This window comes from Ascaphus truei, chromosome 22 (assembly GCF_040206685.1).
Source record: "Ascaphus truei isolate aAscTru1 chromosome 22, aAscTru1.hap1, whole genome shotgun sequence".
In the NCBI taxonomy this organism is placed as follows: domain Eukaryota; kingdom Metazoa; phylum Chordata; class Amphibia; order Anura; family Ascaphidae; genus Ascaphus; species Ascaphus truei.
Genome location: NC_134504.1, coordinates 2980631 through 3004847, shown reverse-complemented (window position 1 = coordinate 3004847; position 24217 = coordinate 2980631). Strand labels below are relative to the sequence as shown.

The following is a 24217-nucleotide window of genomic DNA, read 5'->3' as shown; positions in this document are numbered from 1 at the left end:
TCAGTAGATATTAGTTGGTGACACAAAGCTGCCTGCGTGTGTGTTAACACATGGGCTCACTTGTTGCAGGGTTTGTTTGCTGGATCAGGTGCTGAGGTAGCGCAGTAAGAAACCAGCTCAGTGGCTGCAAACACATGAATCGTTGCTCCGGGCAGAAATAACATCAGGTGCATCTCTGCAGCCTGAGGGCGCAACTCCTTCACTTTAAATCCCTCCCCCTGGAACAGCAGGCTTCAGTTTCACCTTGCAATAAAGCAGCGAGCAGGTACTTCTCCCAGCACCTCCAGCGCAGCAGTCACTTGGCAGCGAGGTTTAACACTTTGCAGCCCACATTCTGGTAAGTAGATTTTACATTTTAAATCAATTTTACGTTTCCTTCGCTTACTGCCACTCCCCACTGATGTTTTATTTTAAAGAGGTTCATATTTAGGGTGCTTTACTTGTAAAGAGAAGTTTTCCTCATCATTTTCAGTGGCACTTGTAACCCAGCAGGTGCTTTTTCCACAGATCATTATAAAATCATATGGATTTCAGCGTGCCATGTCAGTAACTATTAACCTGTTAAATAGCATTTATTTCATATATGAAATCCTATTTTTGCAGCTAATTACCATTACTGAAGGAAGCCTAATAAGTATTACTTTAGAACACAGTTTACATTTTAAAGTGATTTAGTTAAACATCAAAAATAACTATTTCAATGAAACAGGACACTTTGGAGGTTTAGAAGACTAAACTGGTGTACATTATTGTAAGAAACGCACAAATGCCATTCACTTTCAGTTAATGCCATGGACACCGTGGTACGAGCCTCGCCGTACAGAATATCCGACAACATTCTGCATTCAATATGTTTATGACAGTCCTGCTAGTTTAGCGCTTGGGTCATGGAAAACCGTGATAATCAACGTCATATTTAATATAGTTTAGGCAACGTTCCTATTAACTATTACCATCAAAGGCATCAGCTTGTTAAATATTAAAACTAGATCGATATCAGCAGTGGAACTAGTTCTAAAAGGGTTCGACAGACCCTGCCGTTTCGAGATGTTCTTGGTTTGGACAGGATAGATACCATCAGTACATTTGTACGAACACAGTGGGGTCGTTTTTATGTTGGTTCTTGCTTGCTCTGGGCAGCACTGTGCATTTGGGAAGGTTACAGGTGACTGGTTTGCTGGATCATTAAACAGTTATTATTCCTCTATCCAAATGTGTACCCCCCGTATGTTACTACACAATTGTGTGTCTTCCCATTGCATTCACTTTAGTATAAAGTAATACGCCTTAAAAGCCTTAATGAGATGTAGATCCACGCTGGAAGATTTCTCAAGAGGGCTGAAACTGAAACATCTTGTTCTTGCCACACACAGCCCGGGTGACAGTGGCATGTCATGTCATTGTGTAATGCAATAATGCTACATCACAAGACTAATTATACCATACCTTCTAAATACTACCCACGCGAGTCCCACCTGATCAGTCACTTGCCACCGCCAAATACATACCAGAATTGTATTTAGCACATCAGCAAAGATACATTGCAAAGGTACGCAGAAAACGCACTCAATTACTGACACAATGAGCTACTAGAACATGATTGAAGCTTCTTCACTATATGATCCACTTGTGTAACACCCTTTGCATGTAGGTAAGTCTGCTCAATATTATTTAAATTACAAATGGATGTAGAATTTAAAATGTGGTGACAATTGAGGTAAAGTTAAATATAATGCCATATTAAGAGTATTACCTTTTTACATACAAGTGGGAATTAATCAGTTTGTAAGCTTATTGGCAAATGAAGTGTACTATATTATCTTAAGGCAATAACTTCAGCACACAAGTGACATACATCGAAACACCTGCATTTCATTTACATATACTGTACATTACTTTGGGCATTTTCAAACGCAATATTACATTCATATTTTAAAAAAATAAACACATTTAAAGGAGGTCGGGTTTTTTTTTGAGAGGACAGGTAACTCCTGCCTATTTTTTTTTTTTTTTTGTAAGAAAGGGTGATTTTAGAATTCAAATAAATTAAGACCAACAGAAACTTAAAAATAACACATCTGGTTAATGATGCTAATTAGTTGCAAAACTGTATGTGGAAATGCAAAATTCAAACTGTTGGTGTAAACAGTTGAACTCCGAAAGTTTGGGGTTTGTTTGTTTTGACAACAGTCACCTTCAAGGGTGATTAGCAGCCCGGTACTCTCGGGAACGCTCTGAGAAAAGCAGACAGAAACCGACCGCACCGGCTCTCGCCTGCAATAGTTTCGCTGGGTTCTTGCGTATAAGAAAAAAAACTGGGACATCAATTGCAGTCAGTAAAATATATATTTGAAGCTTGAGCCACACGCTATTGATTTGCAATTGGAATGAGCTGAACTAATTTAAGAGCCCAAGTCTGTCAATATACACATAGAAATATCCAAACTTTGTTCTTATATTAACAGGGGATTCATTTTATCAAATTAGAATTCTTGCATTATCAGTATTAAAAAAAAAAAAAGTTTATACTTAATTGTGCTTTTTCCTTATTTAAAACATTGGAAAGTAAATTAAAAATACGCAAGTTTTTTTGGCAAGTTTAAATCACTTCAAACATATATAACACCAACATTTTTCATTCCTAAAACATATTCACAGTGATTTTATATAGTACCAACACATCGCACAGCACAGGATCCGTATTTAGCACCAGTTATTAAGAACTAATAACTTTATTGGCAACTCATTTTAACGTACTGAAAATAAACGCACATCGGCTTTGCATACCGTGAATTGATCTATCTTCACACAGCATTAATATTAGTATACCACTTGAACTGAATAAAGACATTTCTCCAGAAATAGATGCCCGGAGGCTTGCAAGCAATTAGTTTTTTATGTTTTTAAGACATATCTGACAAAGGTTATGCAACGATCAACATTAAAAATCATGATGCCTATAGCTAGTGATGAAATCATATTTGCCATAACACATCTACTATCATGAGAACTTCACTCCAAGAGGTTCTCACGCCTTCAGTATCGGTGAGCAGAATGGAACAAGCCGGTACAGGCATTCCTGACATATCTAAACTTAATAGGGAAATTGTACGGCTAAATAATAAATCAACTTTTAGCTTCAGTTAGTTTTGCTACCTAAATGTACACCGTAAAAAGATAAAACGGCTTGTGTATTTCAATCCAGAAGTAGTCGAGCAAGAGCTTCTACCACGAGAAATGTGCCATGTACATGCAATGTTTCTGCAATGCCTTTAACCCAAGGGGTGGGCAACTCCAGTCCTCAGGGGCCACCAACAGGTCAGGTTTTTAGGATATCCCTGCTTCAGCACAGGTGGTGCAGTCAAAGACTGAGCCACTTGTGTTGAAGCAGGGATATCCCGAAAACCTGACCGTTGTGGTGGCCCTTGGGGACTGGAGTTGCCCGCCCCTGCTATAACTTGTGCACCATCTGCAAAATGTGTACTGGGAGCAGCATGAATAGAGATGCAACGTTTTATTCCACCTCCCTGGTAGCATCTATAGATGAATGAATGCCTGGTGTTGGAATGAAAAACTGCACAGATCGGCATAAAACACACGTAGAGCGTTCACCGGCATATTACAGTCCCACAGAACGTCTAACCCCATTGCTGGCCCCCTCAGGCTAGAAAGGGTTAATTTATGCTGAATACCACTGTTGGTCCCTAACAATAATAGAAAAAATATATATGAGGTCTAGACCAGTCAAGCTCCACTCCAGTCCTCAAGGGCTACCAACAGGTCAGGTTTTCAGGATATCCCTGCTTCAGCATAGGTGGCTCAATCAATCCCTGCTTCAGCACAGGTGGCTCAAACGGTCCTTGCTTCAGCACAGGTGGCTCAGTCTTCGACTGAGACAACTGTGCTGAAGCAGGGATATCCTGAAAACCTGACCTATTGGTGGCCCTTGAAGACTGGAGTTGAACACCCCTGGGCTAGACTACGTCGTCTTCTAGTTACTCCAGGTTTGAATGGTTTGCCCGGAGTTACACTAAGATCCGGCAAGTTGTTTCTTGGATAGGAAAGGTTTGAAGAATCTCCGACCAAAATGGGCGGGATCAGAGAAGATGTCCTCCTGCCATGAACATTAAAATCGTAGCTTTGTGATCACACGGGAGCAGAGAAAGGGCTGGGTTCGAAATCTTATCAGGGAGATACCCATGTGTCAATCATCACTTCATTGCCATCTATCGGTACATTTCCTTCTCATATTGATTCCATCACAAATATTATAAACGCTCCTTTGATGCTGAAGAATGATGGGCTGGAATTAAAGTGAGTAACCCCAAGGTGTGGCGCGATGAAACACAATCGCATATGTGCCTACGGGGCCAGGTAGGAATGAGCATGGTCTGCTAGCAAATATTCCACACACACACACAGCTGGCACGAGTTTGAAACCTGATTAAGTGACATTGACCACACCTGTCCCTAAATTGGACAAATGCAAACGTGTGTATAGAGGAATTAATGAGTTTTATTGGAAATCATTACATTTATTTTCTCTCTTTATCATCCACAGTTCCTGTACAAGCTGTTGCTGTGACTTGCTTTTGTCCCACTAAAGCCCTAGACGACTGATACGGATCCTCTATACAACGGGTTTCTCACCAGCAACTTGAAAAACTGGACATTTTCACGAGCCGATACAGGAAAGCAGACTGCGGCTTGAAAGCGCCAATTATTTAATCCCCAAAAGCAGAGAAAATATGTCTCTTCTAAAAGAGCGAAAGCCAAAGAAACCTCATTACATCCCCAGACCTCCGGGGAAACCATTTAAATACAAGTGCTTCCAATGTCCTTTCACCTGCAATGAGAAATCTCATCTTTTTAACCACATGAAGTACGGTCTTTGCAAAAACTCTATTACATTAGTAACCGAGCAAGATCGAGTCATTAAGTGTCCAAAGTCTTTGGAACCTAAACTAACAAACCAAACGGAAGCTTTGGTGAAACCTACATCTTCGGCTGCTGTTGCTAACGAACTTGCTGTTCTAGACTCCAACACGCAACATGAGCTAGCAAGAGATGAAGTGAAGGAGAACGTGGGTTTAAAGAACAATGAAGCAGCAAAAGCAACACCTCAAGTAGAAAAGACAGCAAATCACAAGGAAGCGGCTGTAACTGCGGCTGCAGTGCACGGTACAGCCAACAAACCACCAATCCTAGATGGCATTATAAGGCCTTCAGCTTTCATCCCTGTATGTGAACACAGGTTTATTAAAGGGTCAGAAAAAAACAGCATGCCCGAAATTACACTGACACCTGCTGAAAACAGCAAAGGGGGACATTATGTGAAGTCTGCATTTCATAGTCTACCGAGCCCATGGAAAACAGGGTTGATGCCGCCTGAATTTTGCCAAAAGATTTCACCATCAAAAAACTTTGCATCCATTCCTCGTTATATCCGCCCCATGATACCAGAATACCCTCCTCAATTTTATTCCGAACCAGGACTAGCTTCAGTTTATGCCCCATATCTGTTCCCAGGGAATTCACAAGAGTGTGACAATCCAATGCTATCAGTCTATGCCACACCAGACCAAAGACACTTTCTTTCCCATCCTCTTCAAGCCTCAGGGCTACCCCTGCCAAAACCTATAAACCCATCGACATTTGAGCATTATAGACTTCTACCGTCATTCCATCAAAATCCACAAATGTCATATGGATTTTATAGGCCAGCAGAACACGCATTTTCATCTTATGGGCTGAAGTTTCCACCCCTACCTGGCCTCATCAAAGATCATAATTCTCAACTAATGGACGAAACACCCTTTGCTTACCAATCTGTAAGTCCGCCCCGATTGTTTCCCGTGGACTCTTTTCAAAAACATGTCGAATGCGAAAAGGAAACCTCACCAGGTCAAACTAAGGATCTCAACTCCAAGAATGAAGCTGAAAGTGTGAAAATGAGTCCTCGAGCAGGAAGTGCTGCCACAGGCTCCCCTGGGAGGCCAAGCCCAACCAACTTCACCCAGAACAGCCAAGCATATGAAGGCATATTTGACCTGTCCAGCAAATCGGTTACATTAGGGAAATATGAGAAGCCAGGGCAAAGCTTCACTGCCTTCAAACCAGTGAGGAAAAGCGCAGACTCACCGGCAACTCTAAGCAGAGAAAACTCTCCATGGTAAGCAGAGCTTCATTTGACATCTTTAAATCCTTTGTTGACAGAGGTGACTGAAAAGCATTGCATAACAACACCTTATAGGAGAATAGTGAAGTTTCATCAAAAAAATGCTAACATACAATTTATACATTTAGTTGTAATTAGAATTAAATAATTAATAGAAATAATAGTCATTCTAATTGCAGTATTTGTGTTGAGTTATGCTAGTGGTATTTGTGTGATTAAATCAGGTTTTTATGTAAGCGATTTAATGTAGCTTCAAGAACAAATAAAATAAATATGTTTTGTCATTGTCTTCCAGTGTTGGAAATGAAGACGCCCCCTCCCACCCAGAAAATCTCACCATTGATCAGGACAGCACGTCATTCATCCACGAGGATGACGCTGTGATTGCACCTCTTAATCTCTCAAAGAAACCAGAGGTAGAGGAGGTAGACGATTATGAGCAAGTAAGCAGTAATGCTTCAATAGGCGAATCTATGGACTTTGCAGAGATGCAGGACATGCCTCTAAACCTTTCTGTAAAAGACTCTTGCAATAAAGCTTCTACGAACCCAACACATACAACACACCGCAGTGCCAGTCCTCCATTACCGAGAGGAAGCTCATTTCCACCCAACTATCAGATCAAAAACAACATGGCTAACAAAGACATAGCCAAATCTACAGACATACAAAATGTAGACATTGAAAACTGCGATGAGCAAAAGCAATCGGCAGCAGTGGCCCTTTGTCAACTAGCTACCTACAGCCCTGTTGTAGCAACCATAGCCGGCGGGACAGAGAGCCCTGAAAACCCAAATTCAACACCGGTACAGGCTGCAGAAAGCGCCACTGAGAGCCAAGAAACTCCAAGTAATGCCAAAGTTAGGGCGCAAAAGAGGACGAATCCCAGGGAACCTGGGAAAGCTCAAATCGGAAATAAAAAAGCTAAAGCTGCCGATTCCGGTAGAATGTTTACATTGAGGAAAAGACCGCGGGTGTCATAACCTGCGCCGAATCCTCCCGCTACGTTTAACAATTGGTTGTACATGTCTATTAGAAAAATAAATGCTGAGATTCATGAACGACTTACTACAGGTGTGTGGGTGGGGGAGGGGGAATAAACAACAATGAAATGGGTTCATACAGAGACACCACCATGTATTAAAAAGCTTGTTCTTCTGCTTCGTAACATTACAGTAAAATATTAACTGTCAACACATCAGATCAGAAATAAAATCTCTCCTGAATATTATCACCCAAAGGTAAACAGAACCCAATCACAAAGCATTGGGCTCGATTGGGTTTTCGTGCAAAAAATGACTCCACTATCTTGACATCCATTTTAAACGTACTCCTGTTGCGACTATATTTTCATCTCTATAGATATGAGGTGTTAAGCACTACGGGCCTTATATTCTACGTATGTCAAAGTAGCAGTTACGGCCATTTTCAGCCAAAAATCCCTTTTGACGACTATGGGACATATATCCAGGACTAACAGCCTCCTCAGACAATATAGAATAAGGCCCCACAAAAAGGTATTTGAAGTTGTGTATTCATTTGTAAATCTTTAAGGACTGAAGTGTTTCATGTACATACTTTTTGCCAGTTAAAGATTTCAGTCCATGCCAGAAAAATTAATTGTATTGGAAGCTAATATTTAGCTGCAGGACTTTTGATAAATTGCATCCCACGGACCACTTTTTTATTCTTGAACACAAAAGAAAATAAAAACAAACAAAATAAAAAATGCTAACCAAACTGCAATCCCTAGAATGCTGGATGGGCTTAGAAACACAGTGAGATGGGAAATGCACTCTGTATATATTACTTCTATATCCTTTCATATTTAATAAGGTTTTTATTTTGTCATTTGATGCTTTCTGAATAATTGTATATTTATGGATAAATATATACCTTGCAATGCTGAGCTAAAGACTATTTCTTTGTTTTAAATGTGAAAACTCTGTTCTCTGAACTAGAGACAGACTACAGTTTGTAAGTGATACAGTATTTATGTATGTAATTTATTTTTATAACGGGTGTTGAGGGTTCTATTACAGCTACGCATGTATTTCCGCAGCAATTGCAAACATCTTGTTTTTGTCAAACACTTGCGGGAGTTTTTCCTGCTTTATGACTTAAGCCACTATTTCTACTTAAATCAACTACTATTTCTATATGCCTATCTTTGTTATAAAAAAAAACTTTCAATAAAACTGCTATATATTTCAAACAGCACGGTTTTGCTTTTGTTTGTAAAGTAATTCAGAAACATAGAACTGTCACATTCTCATAGGTTTCCACAGCTTTTAGTCTACCATTTCATTTATGCTTATATTTTATCTAATAAAAATTGTCCCATGGCATTAAAAATAAAACATTACTGAATAGTTTCAGTACATTTGCAAACTCTTACAGATGTGAACATTTAAAGAGATTCACTTTGATGTAGTTTTGTTAGAAACTTGTAAAAAGTTTGAAAAAACTGCAAAAATAAACGGAAATCATAGAGATAAAAGTGGTTTAGAAATGGTCTGTATTGATCAAAATTCATTAGCTTTTGCTAAGAGAGCGAGCGAGTATATAATTAATATGGAACATCCTTTATGTCTTAAGTATAAGACAATTTACACAGCTTTTGTGGCCTACGTCTCATTTATTTTCTAATACAGTATGGAATACCAGCTGAAGGGTGGTGCTATAGAATTTAAAATGTCAAAGATCTTCGTACCCAATTTCTACATGCTTTCGCTCAAACAAAGCCCATATGAACACTACTTGGTTTTGAAATACGAATTTGTATGTATGTATATCTTTATTTATATAGCACCATTAATGTACATAGTGCTTCACAGCAGTAATACACGTGACAATCATAAATAACAAATAATACAAATAACACATAATGGGAAGAAGTGCTTCAGACATAAAAGCAACATTTAGGAAAGAGAGTCCCTGGTCCGAAGATCTCACAATCTAATTGGTAAGTAGGAAGAACGTACAGAGACAGTAGGAAGGTGTTCTGGTAAGTGCGTCTGCATGGGATCGATTTATGAGGAGTAAAGTATCAGCCACGGAGCTACTCATATGCTTTGTTAAGGAGGTGTGTTTTAAGATGGGTCTTAAAAGGTGGCTAGAGAGGGTGCTAGTCGGATATTAAGGGTAAGGGCACTTCAGAGGTGTGGGGCAGTCTGTGAAAGGTTTAAAGGCGGGAGAGGGCTTTAGATACAAAGTGGGTAGAGAGAAGACATCCTTGAGCAGAACGCAAGAGTCGGGATGGTGCATAGCGAGAAATTGGGACTGAGATGTAAGGAGGAGTAGAAGAGTGTAAAGCTTTAAAAGTGAGGAGAATGGATTGTGTGATCCGGGATTTGATCGGAAGCCAGGAGAGTGATTTCAAAAGGGGAGATGCTGAGAGAGTTAGGAAAGAGTATAGTGATTCTGGCAGCAGATATATATCCAAAATAGTCTAGCTTTACACTACAGGATACCCTATGGACTATTACAGCCCAAAAGCCCAACTAGGGTGGACATCAAAAAACATGATGGCAATACAGTACTTACACCCTGTTCTATTTCACTGGACCAACACCAAGGAGTAATCCTGGTCTTAAAATTTTGTACAAATCATATGACAATACTAAGGGTTGCACTATGTCTTTTATATGAACAATCAACACGTATGTTTTGCTTCTTGTGTTCTGGGACTTTTTTCTCCTTCTGATTTAAAGACTTGGAAGATGTAATACTTTAACAGAAGTGCTAGGGTTGTTCCCGTATGACCTGCAAACCAGTCAATGCCCTACAAGCCTCTTTACGGCTGTGCTACTGCCATATGCTTTCTTCACGCTCTTGAAACCTGCGCTTCCCGTAAATTTCAGCTGGCTATTTTTATAAAGTGAAAGTCCATTCCATAAGGGCTTGGCTGTTTAAAAATATCATAACCAAGTTTGAATAAGACAGCACAATAACAAAGGACATTAAATATTGACTGGTGGCCAATCAACTATGTTTCTGGTTGATGCAGCAATGGGTAGTTTAGTTACGCATTATAAACAAGTTTGTTCTTCAACCAATGCTAGACCACACCAACAAGCATGACAATACTGCAGTTGTCTTGGGCTCAGAAGGCCACGGACAAAAAAACGTGCTAAAATCTTTGTTTTATCTAGAAGCAATAACTAATAAAACTATTTTTTTTTTTAAAAGAAGGAAGAGGTCTCAGGCAGAAACCTGTTGGTGTGATTCAAAGAAACAAAACCAAACCAATGGGTGTGGAGACCATTCAGGAAACAATGAGAACACGAATTAACAGTTGACACGACAAGTGGCGGCTGTGTAGCTTAGCGTACACCCACAACATACATGTTTATGGTTTTGCCTCAAGGCAAGGCAAACTGAATGCTCAACTACAAACAGCTGCAGGCAATGTGGGCCATAGTCGAAAATGAGTTAGACAATCATATCATAAGGTAAGAAATGAAACTGCATGGAGTATAAAGTGAAATCCAACATTTTTTGTAGTACTCATGACCTCAACCCATGCTTGCTGCAGCCATCTTTCAGGCTAATGGACGCACATTTTGTCATGATTCAAGAGTGCTGAGCTTCATGTTCCAACTTGCCCACCTACCAACTACATATACATTTCTTTAAAAAAAAAATGTACCTTGTTAAACAAGGAGCCTACAGTGAAGATATATTTGGCGTTTAATATTGATTAATTTTGTAACTATTTAAGACAGAATAGAACGCACACGGCAATGAGATGACCAGACACCGAACACAATCTGTGGTCAGATTTTATTAATGATTTGAATTACCATTATAGGAAAAACAAAGCACACCAGCAGCGGCCTCTGATAACCATTCATTTCATGGCATCACATGCATTTATTTAAACCACATTCCTTATGTTTGTCAATTGCTCCAACATCCAGTTAACTATTTCACTGCTAGCTGGGCATCCAACACATTGGTGGGAAGATACCACAAAACAAAGAGTAAGAAACCTACCATCGGGAAGTCGGGAGGGAAGCAGTAATCCTCGTCTTCCTAACTCCGCCAGAGCCAAGCAGCCACCATGCCACGCGTTGTTGGTTTCCTGGAAACTGATTGCATAAAAAGGCTTACAATCAGATTTATCCTGAATACCAGACTCATAACTAATACCATCACCCAACTCAGATCTGATCGTTCATTCACATTGTACTAATTTCAATGCTAACAAACTCTCAAACAAGCTTGTTAGTAATGTGACAGCACAAGTAAAAATACGAAGGGTGCGATATAGAGTTGCACAGGAGTGGCCAACTCCAGTCCTCAAGGGCCACCAACAGGTCAGGCTTTAAGGATATCCCTGCTTCAGCACAGGTGGCTCAAACAGTGGCTCAGGCCAATAGGAAGCTGTGACGTCATCAGTGCGCCATGTGACGGGGAAGCTTCGGAGGTACGGATCTCTGGAAGTAGGGGGTCGTTGATACAGTTACCTCCACGTGTTTATCTCTAACACCACCAATGAATAACATTTTCTTAGAATAACTCCATTAAAGTCTTAGAGGCCACTGATCCGGCCTATGATTGTGACCATTTTCAATACCAAACACTCAGAATGAGCAAGGGCTGACGGGACGCCCCAGCCAGAAGAGGTCTACCTCTCAAACATACATACTACGTGGGAGGAGGAAAGTGCATACTCTCCACATTTAATGTCTATGTCTATCGCTGATATAATGTATCGACGCACTAGCCACCTGCTAAAAATACAGGCTAGATGCATGTATGTGGACCAGTACCAGAATTCTCAGTTGTCTGCAGTGTCTTTGGATCGCTTAGTACACCATCTGCTTTTTACGATTTGAAGTAATGACCATAGAAAGTTATTTTTAATATATACTAGCTGAGAGACCCGGCGTTGCCCGGGATGTAAATGCGTAATAGGTAGTATTATTTATAAATCGTGGAACAATAGGTGACTGTTTGTTGTAAAGGTTGGATAATAATATTGAAAAGAAAGATGGAAGAAAATGTAATACGATGTTGTATAAAAATGGTTTATTGTAACCACACCACAGTACAATGTATATTTTGGTGGCATAAGTGATGTAAAAATCTGAGTCGTGTGTCCTGCTAGGGTGTGAGGCGGCGGGTGGCGCGTGGGTTGTGAGTGCTGTGTGCGAGTGGGGGTCCTGCTAGGGTGTGAGGCGGCGGGTGGTGCGTGGGTTGTGAGTGCTGTCTGTGAGTGGGGGTCCTGCAAGGGTGTGAGGCGGCGGCTGGCGCGTGGGTTGTGAGTGCTGTCTGTGAGTGGGGGTCCTGCTAGGGTGTGAGGCGGTGGGTCAGTGATGTCGGTGCGTAGGGGCGGGAGGCAGCAGGTGTGTGTGGCGGCAGGTATGTGTCGAGTGTGGCGGGTGTCTGTTGAGTGCGTGCAGCGGCTGTGAGGCGGTGGGTGAAAGGCAGAGGCGGCCGGAGTAAGGGCGGGTGAAAGGCAGAGGCGGGGGTGGGGAGGCGGTAAGGCGGGCATGAAGGCGAAGGGCGGCGGGAAGGGGAGGAGGGGGTGGAGGAGGGGGGCAAGGGGTGGAGGAGGGGGGAAGGGTTAGAGGAGGGGGGGGAAGGGTTAGAGGAGGGGGGGGAAGGGTTAGAGGAGGGGGGGGAAGGGTTAGAGGAGGGGGGGGGAAGGGTTAGAGGAGGGGGGGGAAGGGTTAGAGGAGGGGGGGAAGGGTTAGAGGAGGGGGTGGAAGTGTGGGAGGGGGTGGGAGGGGAAAGGGGAAAAAGAGGTGGAGGGGGGGGAAGAGGAGCGGAGGGGGGGGTGGAAAGGGGAGCGGAGGGGGGGTGAAGGGGAGCGGAGGGGAAAGGGGAAGGGGAGCGGAGGGGGGGAAGGGGAGCGGAGGGGGGGAAGGGGAGCGGAGGGGGGGAAGGGGAGCGGAGGGGGGGAAGGGGAGCGGGGGGGGGAAGGGGAGAAGTAGTGGGAAGGGGGAGGAGGGGGGAGGTGGTGGAAAGGGGGAGAAGGGGGGAGGTGGTGGAAAGGGGGAGAAGGGGGGAGGTGGTGGGAAGGGGGGAGGTGGTGGGAAGGAGGAGGAGGGGGAAGGTGGTGGAAAGGGAGAGAAGGGGGGATGTGGTGGGAAGGGGGAGGAGGGGGAAGGTGGTGGGAAGGGGGAGGAGGGGGAAGGTGGTGGGAAGGGGAAGGTGGTGGGAAGGGGGAGGAGGGGGGAGGTGGTGGGAAGGGGGGAGGTTTTGGGAAGGGGGGGAGGTGGTGGGAAGGGGGGGAGGTGGTGGGAAGGGGGGGGAGGGGTGAGGTGGTGGGAAGGGGGGGAGGTGGTGGGAAGGGGGGGAGGTGGTGGGAAGGGGGGGGAGGGGTGAGGTGGTGGGAAGGGGGAGGAGGTGGGAAGGGGGAGGCGGAGGGAAGGCGGGGGGTGGGAGGCGGTGGGAAGGCGGGGGGTGGGAGGAGGTGGGAAGGCGGGGGGTGGCGGGGGGTGGGAGGAGGTGGGAAGGCGGGGGGTGGCGGGGGGTGGCGGGGGGTGGGAGGCGGTGGGATGGCGGGGGGTGGGAGGCGGGAAGCGGTGGGAAGGGGGGGTGGGAAGCGGTGGGAAGGGGGGGAGGGAGGCGGTGGGAAGGGGGGGGGAGGCGGTGGGAAGGGGGGGTGGGAGGCGGTGGGAAGGGGTGGGGGGAGGCGGTGGGAAGGGGTGGGGGGAGGCGGTGGGAAGGGGGGGGGAGGCGGTGGGAAGGGGGGAGGCGTGGGAAGGGGGGGGCGGTGGGAAGGGGGGGGCGGTGGGAAGGGGGGGAGGCGGTGGGAAGGTGGGGGGAGGCGGTGGGAAGGGGGGGAGGCGGTGGGAAGGGGGGGAGGTGGTGGGAAGGGGGGGGAGGCGGTGGGAAGGGGGGGGAGGCGGTGGGAAGGGGGGGTGGAGGGGAGGTGAAGGGGGGGGTGGAGGGGAGGTGAAGGTGGGGGGGTGGAGGGGAGGTGGAGGGGAGGTGAAGGGGGGGAGTGAAAGGGAGGTGAAGGGGGGGGTGGAAGGGAGGGGTGGAAGGGAGGTGAAGGGGGGGGGTGGAGGGGAGGTGAAGGGGGGAGGTGGAGGGGAGGTGAAGGGGGGGGTGGAGGGGAGGTGAAGGGGGGAGGTGGAGGGGAGGTGAAGGGGGGGGGGGTGGAGGGGGGGAGGTAAATGGGGAGGTGAAGGGGGGTGGAAGGGAGAAGTGGAGTGAGGGGAGGTGAAAGGGGGTGAGGGGAGGTGAGGGGTGGGTGAGGGGAGGTGAAGGCCGCTCACTCACCCGTCCGGCAGGTCCCACGTGGATCTGAGGCGGGAGGCAGCGTGTTGTGGCCGCTCTCCCGCTGTGTCCCGGGCGCTCGCTCGCTCCCCCGCTGACTGTAGCGGCGCCGGGGGGGGGGGGGTATCGGGGAGACACTGACACTGGAGGGGCGGGGGGGGGGTGGAGGGGAGGTGAAGGGGGGGTGAAGGCCGCTCACTCACCCATCCGGCAGGTCCCACGTGGATCTGAGGCGGGAGGCAGCGTGTTGTGGCCGCTCCCCCGCTGTGTCCCGGGCGCCGCCATCTTGGGCACTCGGCGCCGCGAGGCAGCCTGCCTGGCCACTGGCTGTTCCCCCGCCGGGGAGGGGTGAGTTGTAGCGCCGGGGAGGGGGGGGCATGTATATGTGTGGGGGGGGGAGAGGTGGGAGATATAGAGGGGGGGTCTCGCACGGCCGCTGACACTGGGTGGGGGGGGGGGGCGCTGAAGGGGTAATAATAGTGTGTGTGTGTCCCGCTGACTGTAGCGGCGCCGGGGGAGGGGGGGGGGTCGGGGTGAAAGCGCGGGAGACACGGGGAGAGGAGGAGGTGCGCGCGGGTGCTGCTAACACTGTGAGCCCCGCTAATGTATGTAACAGTGTGTGTGTGTGTGTGTGTGTGTGTCACTGTGTGTGTGTGTGTCACTGTGTGTGTGTCTGTCACTGTGTGTGTGTCTGTCACTGTGTGTGTGTGTGTGTGTGTGTGTGTGTGTGTGTGTGTGTGTGTGTGTGTGTGTGTGTGTGTGTGTGTGTGTGTGTGTGTCTGTCACTGTGTGTGTGTGTGTGTGTGTGTCTGTCACTGTGTGTGTGTGTGTGTGTGTGTCTGTCACTGTGTGTGTGTGTGTGTCTGTGTGTGTGTCTGTGTGTGTCTGTGTGTGTGTGTGTGTGTGTGTGTCTGTGTGTGTGTGTGTGTGTCTGTGTGTGTGTCCCCCTGTGTGTGTGTGTCCCTGTGTGTGTGTGTGTCCCTGTGTGTCCTTTGGCCCGTCACTCCGCCTCAGGCCAATGAGAGGTGTGCGGGGGCGGGCGGGCCAAGGGACCAATGAGATTTCCCCTAGGGACACCGGACATCCAGGCAAACATTCAGTGCTTTCACTAATATAGTATAAGAGAGAAGAGAGATATAGATATATATATATATACACACACACATATATATATATATATACACACACACACACATATATACACACACACACACACACACACACACTTTTAAACAAAGGTTTACCTAAAGCAGTCAAGTACAGAGCCAACCACATCGTCTGCTAGCAATTGGGGAAGTCGGCCAGTTAATCGCCCAATCCTAAAGGGGAAATACAAATACACGTAAGGTTTGTTGCATAAAAGTTAAGTTACAAGGAGAAAGCTATAAAACACTTCTTAAAGACAACTGTTGAAATGGTTTAGATCAGGGGTGGCCAACGCCAGTCCTCGAGGGTAACAAACAGGTCAGGTTTTCAGGATATCCCTGCTTCAGCACAGCTGCCTCAATCAGTGGCACAGTCTTTTGACCACCTATGCTGAAGCATGGATATCCTGAAAACCTGACCTGTTGGTGGCCCATGAGGACAGGAGTTGTATGGTACATGACATAACTGAATGCTTTGCCTTGATAGCCACGTTATTACATGTTACTGCTGGAGATATCACAGAGACCAGGTAGTCCATCTCTTGAGCACGTCTCTAACAGGAAAGTGAGCTGAGCAAACTCTGCTGGTTAAAGCCCTGAGGGCTCGTCAAATTTGACTACAACAATGTTTGCTTTGCCAACTGTGAAAGACCTCTAACGGTTGGGCCAAAAAATATTAATCTTCTAACAACTATTTACTATAAACCACAAGGAAGGTTCAGCCTACCCTTTTGCAGCAGACCATCTGACAATGGTGTCTTTGTCCTTCAGACCGACCAGCAACTGCTCTGTAAAGACAGCAAGAAGGAGGAGATTTTACTGCACTGAAAACATTTCACTATCAACATCTTACATGTTGGCCACAAACTTTTGGAGCTCAAGTTTAAAAAAAAAAAAACAAGGCGAATTGTCTTTTCACATACGTTTAAAACGTCCAAAAAGTAGCAGTAAGCTTTTCATCTGAATAATTCATTGCAACTTCACTGATCTTAGTTTAGGAATACACAAAAGTGTACCAAAAAAACTAAAAGGGCTGTATATTGGGAGGGTATATCTAACACATTACAACTGCATGGAAGGGGCAGCCCTGCCAGCTTGTCAGTGAGTAGAAATTGAACGGGATTATAATAACGTATAGTATGTTCCAGACCAGTTCGTCAGTCAACAGTGCCTAATGTAGGTAAACTTGCACACAATACCTACTGAATATCTCCAATCTCTCTTCAAGTACACAGCCCTTTATATTCAAACAGGAACTGGGCACACACCAGCTTTTACAACAAAATGATGCTGAAGACTACAACTGGGAGGCAACCGTTTGTGCGTCTCAAACATGTAAGTGTAACAAAAACGACTTTCAGGAAGGGTTTCAAGGACACATTGTCACCAGCTGGAAATAACATCGAGCTTTCTCATCTGGGAACCGGTTACAAATGTAACAGTATGCAATATGGGAGATGAAGGAAAGCGATATAGATATATATCTATAGGGAGAAAAATATATATATAGATAACACACAACATATACACGTGTTCTCTCTCTCTACACACACACACACACACACACACACACACACACACACACACACACACACACACACACACACACACACACACACACCACCCCCCCCCCCCCGCATTAACGTACGCAATGGGACCGGAGCATGTATGTAAAGCGAAAATGTACTTAAAGTGAAGCACTACCTTTTTCCCCACTTATCGATGCATGTACTGTACTGCAATCATCATATACGTGCAGAACTGATGTAAATAACGCATGTGTAACAGGCTCTATAGTCTCCCCGCTTGCGCACAGCTTCGGTACAGGTAGGGAGCCGGTATTGCTGTTCAGGATGTGCTGACAGGCGCATGCGCGAGCTGCCGTTTGCCTATTGGGCGATATGAACTTACTCGCGAGTGTACTTAAAGTGAGTGTCCTTAAACCGGGGTATGCCTGTATATCTATTCTCTCTATAGATGACAGTGTGCTCATTTGCATGTCATTTCCCAAAATCCCTTGCTGCAGTGTAAGCACTGTATTCTCGGAGAGAATGGTGAAAAGCAGGGTCACACACACACACACCACAGTATTGATTCACTTTGCAAGCCACGTATACTCAGGTGTCATTTATTTTGTGACAAGTGCACCAGTGCACTTAATCGCACACTTGTATAGTCGCTACTATTTTTGATAGATATATACACACACACACACATATTAGAGAGATATTATATATAGATATCAGATACAGATATACTGTATATAATAGATCCCTGTGTATGATACTTTGCCTATTGCCCAGTACAATAGTTTCTATCGCATGTATCTTCATGTGACTGAATAAGAATGTTCGGACTCTGCTATTTTGAAACAAAGGGATATGAAGCAGAACGAGTTTTCACCATCTGAATTATTACGAAAGGAAGTACACAGTTCTTAGAAACATTGTGGCCAAATACACCCAGCGGCCTCACAGCCGCCTCACCCTCCAGCTTGTCTAAAAAATGTCATTCTTTCTCGCCCGCACATTTTGTACTTTTGTACCTTGGAGGCTGAGATCTTACAACAGAAATGGATGTAAACAGAAAAAGGTATATGTGTACACACAAGATGTGATCCATTTAGTGGGATATATGATGGGTATATCGAATTGCAAATCCCTATTTCTGTAGTTCCACCTCCAAATATTAGGTTGTAAGCTTTTCAGAATAACTAATTGAACTTAAAAAAGGAGCATCCCAAGGGGAATGGCTATTTTTTTTTTTTTTTAAGCATAGGTGGGAAGAATGGGGTCCCCGGAGCGGAAATGCAGTAATTCCAGATCTAGGGACCCCCTGCTCCCCAAGATACTTACGTCTGAAGGTACTGCCAATACTTTCCCTACCAGGGGATGGTACTGGGGGCACCTTCGAAGATAAGTATCTCTGAAAGCAGGGGGCCCCCCATAGCGAAAAATGAGCACACATCAGCTCTGAAGACCCTCTATTTCCCAGCTACGATTCATTAATATACGGCCATACATTTAGGAGGCATCCGATGTGGTATATTCTATTATACCAGTGGTTCCCAAATCCAGTCTTCAAGGAGCACAAAGAGTGCACGGTTAGTGTTCCTTGGGGACTGGATTTTGGAACCACTGTATTACACAATACAAAAACTGAATGCAATAAGCGCACGGCAGAAGGTTATTCAAACCTCCTGAAACATGCAGTGTGTGCACAAACCTATAACATTCTCCACTTCCTCTGGGATATCATATTCCTCTTCATCGTGTTCAGTGGGAGTGCTTGGCCCTAGTTGGGTTTCAGACGAAGACTGCAGCAGATTGTCAGTTAAGGTCCTGGAGCCACGCTGGTATCTGTGTAACAAGAAGTAACGTGCGTGAGAAAACGATGCCAACACACTGCTCTGCAGCTACTGAAGTATCTAACCACGCTTGCACTACCTTCCAATTACAGACATGAAAAACGCAACCGCTACCGAAAGTCTGGAATGGCTGAAGCTGAAATTTGAGGGGGCAAGAAACACATCACTTGCATTTCTGCCGGTCACTCTTAACATGGCTGCCACCATTACATATTTTATCTTGCGGTCATCTGTAATGCAATATGTTTTCGTACATGGGAATAACAGTTTGGTGGCCTGCTTATTTAAACAATATTGGCACTTAGATTGTAAGCTCTTCGGGCAGGGACTCCTTTTTCTATTGTTTTAGGTCTGAAGCGCTAATTCCCATTGTGTCATAATATTGTCACATGTAATTTAAAGCACTATATATCTAGATGGTGCTATATTAACATATACATACAATACACACACACACACACACACACACACACACACACACACAAAGATGCTGGGTGCACAAAAATAAAATATAAACCAACATATATATAATAAAATCAATCACACATACACACATACACAAATGGTGGAGGTTTTGTGTCGCCTTTTTCACTATAACTTAAATGTATGGTAAAACTACCCAGCTTGAAAATTGCAAAGCCAGTACTACCAACCTCACACTGATGAGACCCACAAGGTCGAAACAGCCGTCTGTGAGTGGTTTGACAGGCTTTGCATCTAATCCCATGCTGTGCTTAAAAGCTGTGTGAACAGCACAGCATTTGCTTATAAGAGTTCCATGTAAAAATGGATTTCAGGCAAAAGATGACACATTGTGTGACCATTTGCATGTACATTAAATTATTTATGAGATTTATTTTAAATTATGAACTTAGAGGTTTTAAGATTTGTAGCTACAAATGTACCTATTGCATATCCCCAAAATCTCACAATCTTCTTACAACAGAGTATGTATGCACAGTATATCTGTCTTTAAATAGCGCCAGCCACGTACAGCATGCGTCACAGCAGTAATACACGTGAAATTATAATATAACACATAGTGGGAATAAGAGCTATAGAGATAAAACATTAGGAAAAGGAGTCCCTGCCCCAAAGAGCTTACAATCTACGTGGTAAATGGGGAGAATTTAGAGACAGTAGGATGGTGTTCTGGTGTGTCCGCAGGGGGCCAAGGGAGTAGTAGAGCGAAGTAGTATTAGCACCGTAAAGGTATCAGGTTTTTAATATTTTAGTCATTTTTAGTAACATGTCAATTTTTTCAAACGGATTTAAGACCCAATAACCCATTTGAATTGAATGGCAAAATAGACAGGCTCAAAGTACAGGAAAGGGAACCCAATTTAGAATCAACTGGCAGGGCCTGGAACTAGGATAAAAAACACACAAACCTCTCAAATCTGAAGGGTTTCCCGGGGACAGGACTCACATTTTCATGGGATTTTCCCACCAGTGAAAAGAGGTGGAGACATATACAACCCGAGTGACGAGAACAGAACTGGAAGGGGAGTCTTCCGATTATCAGTGCGAGAAATCTAAAAGCTGGTACGCCCCCGAGCCACCAGTTAACGTCAGCAGCAGAGGTGACTGATGATACATGCAGCGGCCCATTGCTACAGGGCGATTTGTCCCAAGGAACATAGCCAGTGGGGTCATAGGATTGCTTCATTATTCAGGACATCTTAAGGGCCAAACTGTAAAGAGTTGAAGAATTTGGGCTTTAAGGGAATTAAAGCCTGGCCCTTCTTCCCGTGGCATTTTGGACACCGGGAAACTGGAAAACAGCAGACAGAAGGCTTTACAGAATACTGGGCGGTCTCCACACATTTCCATTGCATTTTGCTGGATGTGAAAGGGATTTGTTGTTCACAGTAATCTGCTTATCACAATTATTGCTCCTTTGAGACAACGGTTGGTTGTGACTTCTTCTTGCACTTATTTCACCTTTTAAACACACAAAAAAAAAACTGCACATTCTTTATTTATTTATATATATATATTTTTTTTTTTATCATTGTAATCATGGAGTTCCCTTGGCTACGTCAGATATCAGCTCAAACCACACTGCATTGTATGCCGGTCTCTCGGGCCTTCTAAAACACTTAGGCCCAGAAACACAAAGCACCGTTACATCGATAAAAATAACATTCCGTTCACCAACAGGAGCAGACTATTTTCCCTGGAATCTATTCCCGGTTTGCTCACATGCAAAACACGGTAACTACAAACTGTTTCAGGATTCAATATTCTCCAAATATTACTGGTATTTGTACTTCTATTACCCTAATATTATTACTACTGCTACTTATATTTAAATACAATTTGAGAGGTATTTTATTTAATATGATGTGTTTTTTTTCCATTTGTATAGTGATTTCAAGTAATGATGCTGAAAAAAGATCAAGACAGGCGGCTACATCTACTGGAACTATGCAAAGTGCTCATTAACCCTAACCAGGCATGGATTACATATTATAGCAGGAGTAAGACATGATTAATGCCACGGCTTTAGTGAATACAGCGTTAGTAAGGGCAGGGGTACTCTACTCGACTCCAGTCCTACCCCCCCACCCCCAACAGGTCAGGTTTTCAGGATACCCCTGCTTCAGCACAGGTGGCTCAGTCAGAGGCGCAGTCTTAAAACCTGTCCTGTTGGGGGATGCTTGAGGATTGAAGTTGAGCACCCCTGACTTAAGCGCGCGTTAGCTGCGTAATTATGCTGGTGCGCATTTACTGAATGTGGGCATTCGTTACACAAACTCCCCACGACTGAACGGGTGAATGTGCTGAAGTTGGGGTATTGGGAAACAAGACTACGTTTATTGAAGCTTGCAACTGTGTGACCCACAACAAATGAGGGTTCTGTTTCTCAGTAGGGCTGCTTGCTTTCAATTAAAAGTGAGGCACGGCCATACAGGTTAACACACAAGTATTTAGAAAGGGGTCTGAAAATGCATTTTTAGAACCTTAAACCGCACTAATCATTGTTCAATGTTTAATACGCAATTATGAACATAAAAATATATAACTATATGCACAAATAAAGCATTTGTACATATGTACTGTGTGACATTGTTCACCATAGAAAAACAACATATCTGTTTTTTCTGCAAAATTTTGAGCGCTTCCACAGGATTCAAAACCAGTGTTAATACAAAATAATACATACCCCAGCATAACACACTGACGCATATACATCTGCATAACTGAACTTTATTAAGCAAAAGCTATTTTCTACCAATGGTAGAAGATGTAAGAAAAGAACAGGTTGTTTGATTGACTGTTTTTGCCATTACAAACCTCCACTTTGCCACTTTGGTTTTAAGGAACGTGAGTGCGATGCGTTGAACAAGTTTCACCCCCAGCTTTCGAAGAATTGTCTGGCTGCTCTCCGACAGTTTGCAGGTATCGACGCTCATCAGAACGGTGGATGCTGCACCAAGGAATGGAAGAGATGGGAACGTGCTCATGTTTTTTGCAGCAATTTACTAGAAGCCCTGCGTACCTTACCAGTAACTATCTTACACATTACAAAGGAAAACCTACAGTATGATGCGCGAACTAAAGTTTACTAAGTGACAAGCGCATGCTGTCTCTGCACGATTCCAAAGAATAAAGTATTTACTTTTGATCTGTTCTCGATATATCAGATAATTACATTTATGAGAACATACTTTTTTTGTGTGTGTTGTGAACAATTTCACAATTGTTTGTTTAAGCTTCAGCTTTTGCATTAGTTTATTGCATATCTGTTTTTATAAACGGATAATAAACCTATTATGGATACAGAAGGAGTGGTTAATTCCAAGAAAAATACACCATGCTTAATAACAGTTTAAATAGTAAATAACAAAAGGAAAAACTGAATTTAGAACAAAGTCAATGTCAGGGAAACAACCATGGCTAGCATAGGGAACGCAACTCAAAAGGTTTTCAACTAGTAACAGAATAGCACCATCTCTGCCCGGTGTGTAAGGGTGCCTAGTCGTGCACTTTCAGATCACTGCTTGTGTACTAGTTCAGCGAGCGGGCGGACCAGGCCAAAAGTCAAATCAAGAAACACAACTTTAGCGACCTCTTACCGTATGGATAACAGTCTTCTCGTTTCCCGTGCTTAAAGAGTTGCGCCTGTAAAAGAAAAAAGGATTGCTGCGTATGTATATCTTTATTTATATAGCGCCACCCACGTACACCGCGCGTCACAGCAGTAACACACGTGACATAATATAACACATAATGGGAATAAGCGCTTTGGACATAAAAGTAACATTAGGAAAAGGTGTCCCTGCCCTACAGAGCTTACAGTCTATTAAAGAGCTTGTCAGTATTTAGAAATAGAAAACACTGTATCCCAAAGCCTTGTAGCACAATTACTAAAGTAGGGCTCTTCAACTGGCGGCTTGAGGGTCAAATGCAGCCCCCAAAAGGGTCTTCAATTGGCCCCCGAACTGTCTGCTTCCTCTTATTTCGTTGCACTTGCCCAGGCAGCAAAGTGTCATTGTCCTGGAACCTCTCTGTATGTTTGTTTTCTCTATTCTGAGGCAGCCATTGCTGCTCAGTGTAACTAACAATTGTCGCTTTCCTTCGAGGCTCCAAGCCTGTTGCCTTGTTAACCCCCTCTGTTTAAACCTCAAATGGTTTAACCTCCTTCCCCTGCTAGTGGTATAGCCCTGACCATTTCCTGCTTGGGCAGACAAGCATAATTCCTTTTGGAATCTGCAGTCTTGTGAGTAACAACCCTTTTATTTGTTACCCCAGAACAAGGCAATCATTTTCTACCTTCCTCTCACATGTGCCGCCACCCCCCACCCCATTATTCTATGTTCCTGTATACCCCAATAAAGTTGCAGAAAATAGAAGGACTCTGTGTGCATTTAAAGGGGACGGGTTAAACTGCCTGGTCCTACTCATTAGCTATAGTGAGCCTGGGCCAGAACAGTCACTTGTTAGGTAATGCACATACAGTATATACTGTATAGCACAGGTGTTAACAATTATACTTCAACATTTTGCAAGCATGTCTAAGTATTTAAATGTTTCCTAACTTATATTGTAAGCTCTTCGGAGCAGGGACTCTTTCTCCTAAATGTTACTTTTATGTCTGAAGCGCTTCTCCCCTTTATGTGTTATTTGTATTATTTGTTATTTATATGATTATGTCACGTGTATTACTGCTGTGAAGCGCTATGTACATTAATGGCGCTATATAAATAAAGCTATACATACATAATATGACAATACACTTGCGGCCCTTCTACTCCCAATGTATTTTCCGATCCGGTCCCACTG

At 44.2% G+C, this 24217-nt stretch overlaps 2 protein-coding genes across 5 annotated transcripts in view; one reads left to right on the top strand and one right to left on the bottom strand.

Annotated features, from left to right (window-relative positions):
• The window catches only part of TBCD (tubulin folding cofactor D), a 176376-nt gene that overhangs the window by 124773 nt on the left and 27386 nt on the right, over positions 1-24217 (bottom strand). For both annotated transcript variants that reach the window (XM_075579659.1, XM_075579660.1), the window contains exons 8-13: positions 23011-23056; positions 22229-22361; positions 18787-18920; positions 16289-16349; positions 15661-15735; positions 11177-11271 (exon numbers count right to left, since the gene is read on the bottom strand). In XM_075579659.1, coding sequence (XP_075435774.1) covers positions 11177-11271; positions 15661-15735; positions 16289-16349; positions 18787-18920; positions 22229-22361; positions 23011-23056 — 544 coding nt within the window. The remainder of the gene's footprint in view (positions 1-11176; positions 11272-15660; positions 15736-16288; positions 16350-18786; positions 18921-22228; positions 22362-23010; positions 23057-24217) is intronic.
• On the top strand, positions 190-8395 carry ZNF750 (zinc finger protein 750). Of its 3 annotated transcripts, none has more exons than XM_075579653.1 (3): positions 190-337; positions 4562-6172; positions 6474-8395. In XM_075579653.1, exons 2-3 carry the CDS (start codon positions 4749-4751, stop codon positions 7159-7161), a joined length of 2112 nt encoding a protein of 703 aa, XP_075435768.1. In that variant the 5' UTR covers positions 190-337; positions 4562-4748; the 3' UTR covers positions 7162-8395. The 3 variants fall into 3 exon arrangements, with proteins under 3 accessions (XP_075435768.1, XP_075435770.1, XP_075435769.1); XM_075579655.1 differs by lacking the exon at positions 190-337 and adding an exon at positions 1407-1647; XM_075579654.1 differs by lacking the exon at positions 190-337 and adding an exon at positions 1407-1651.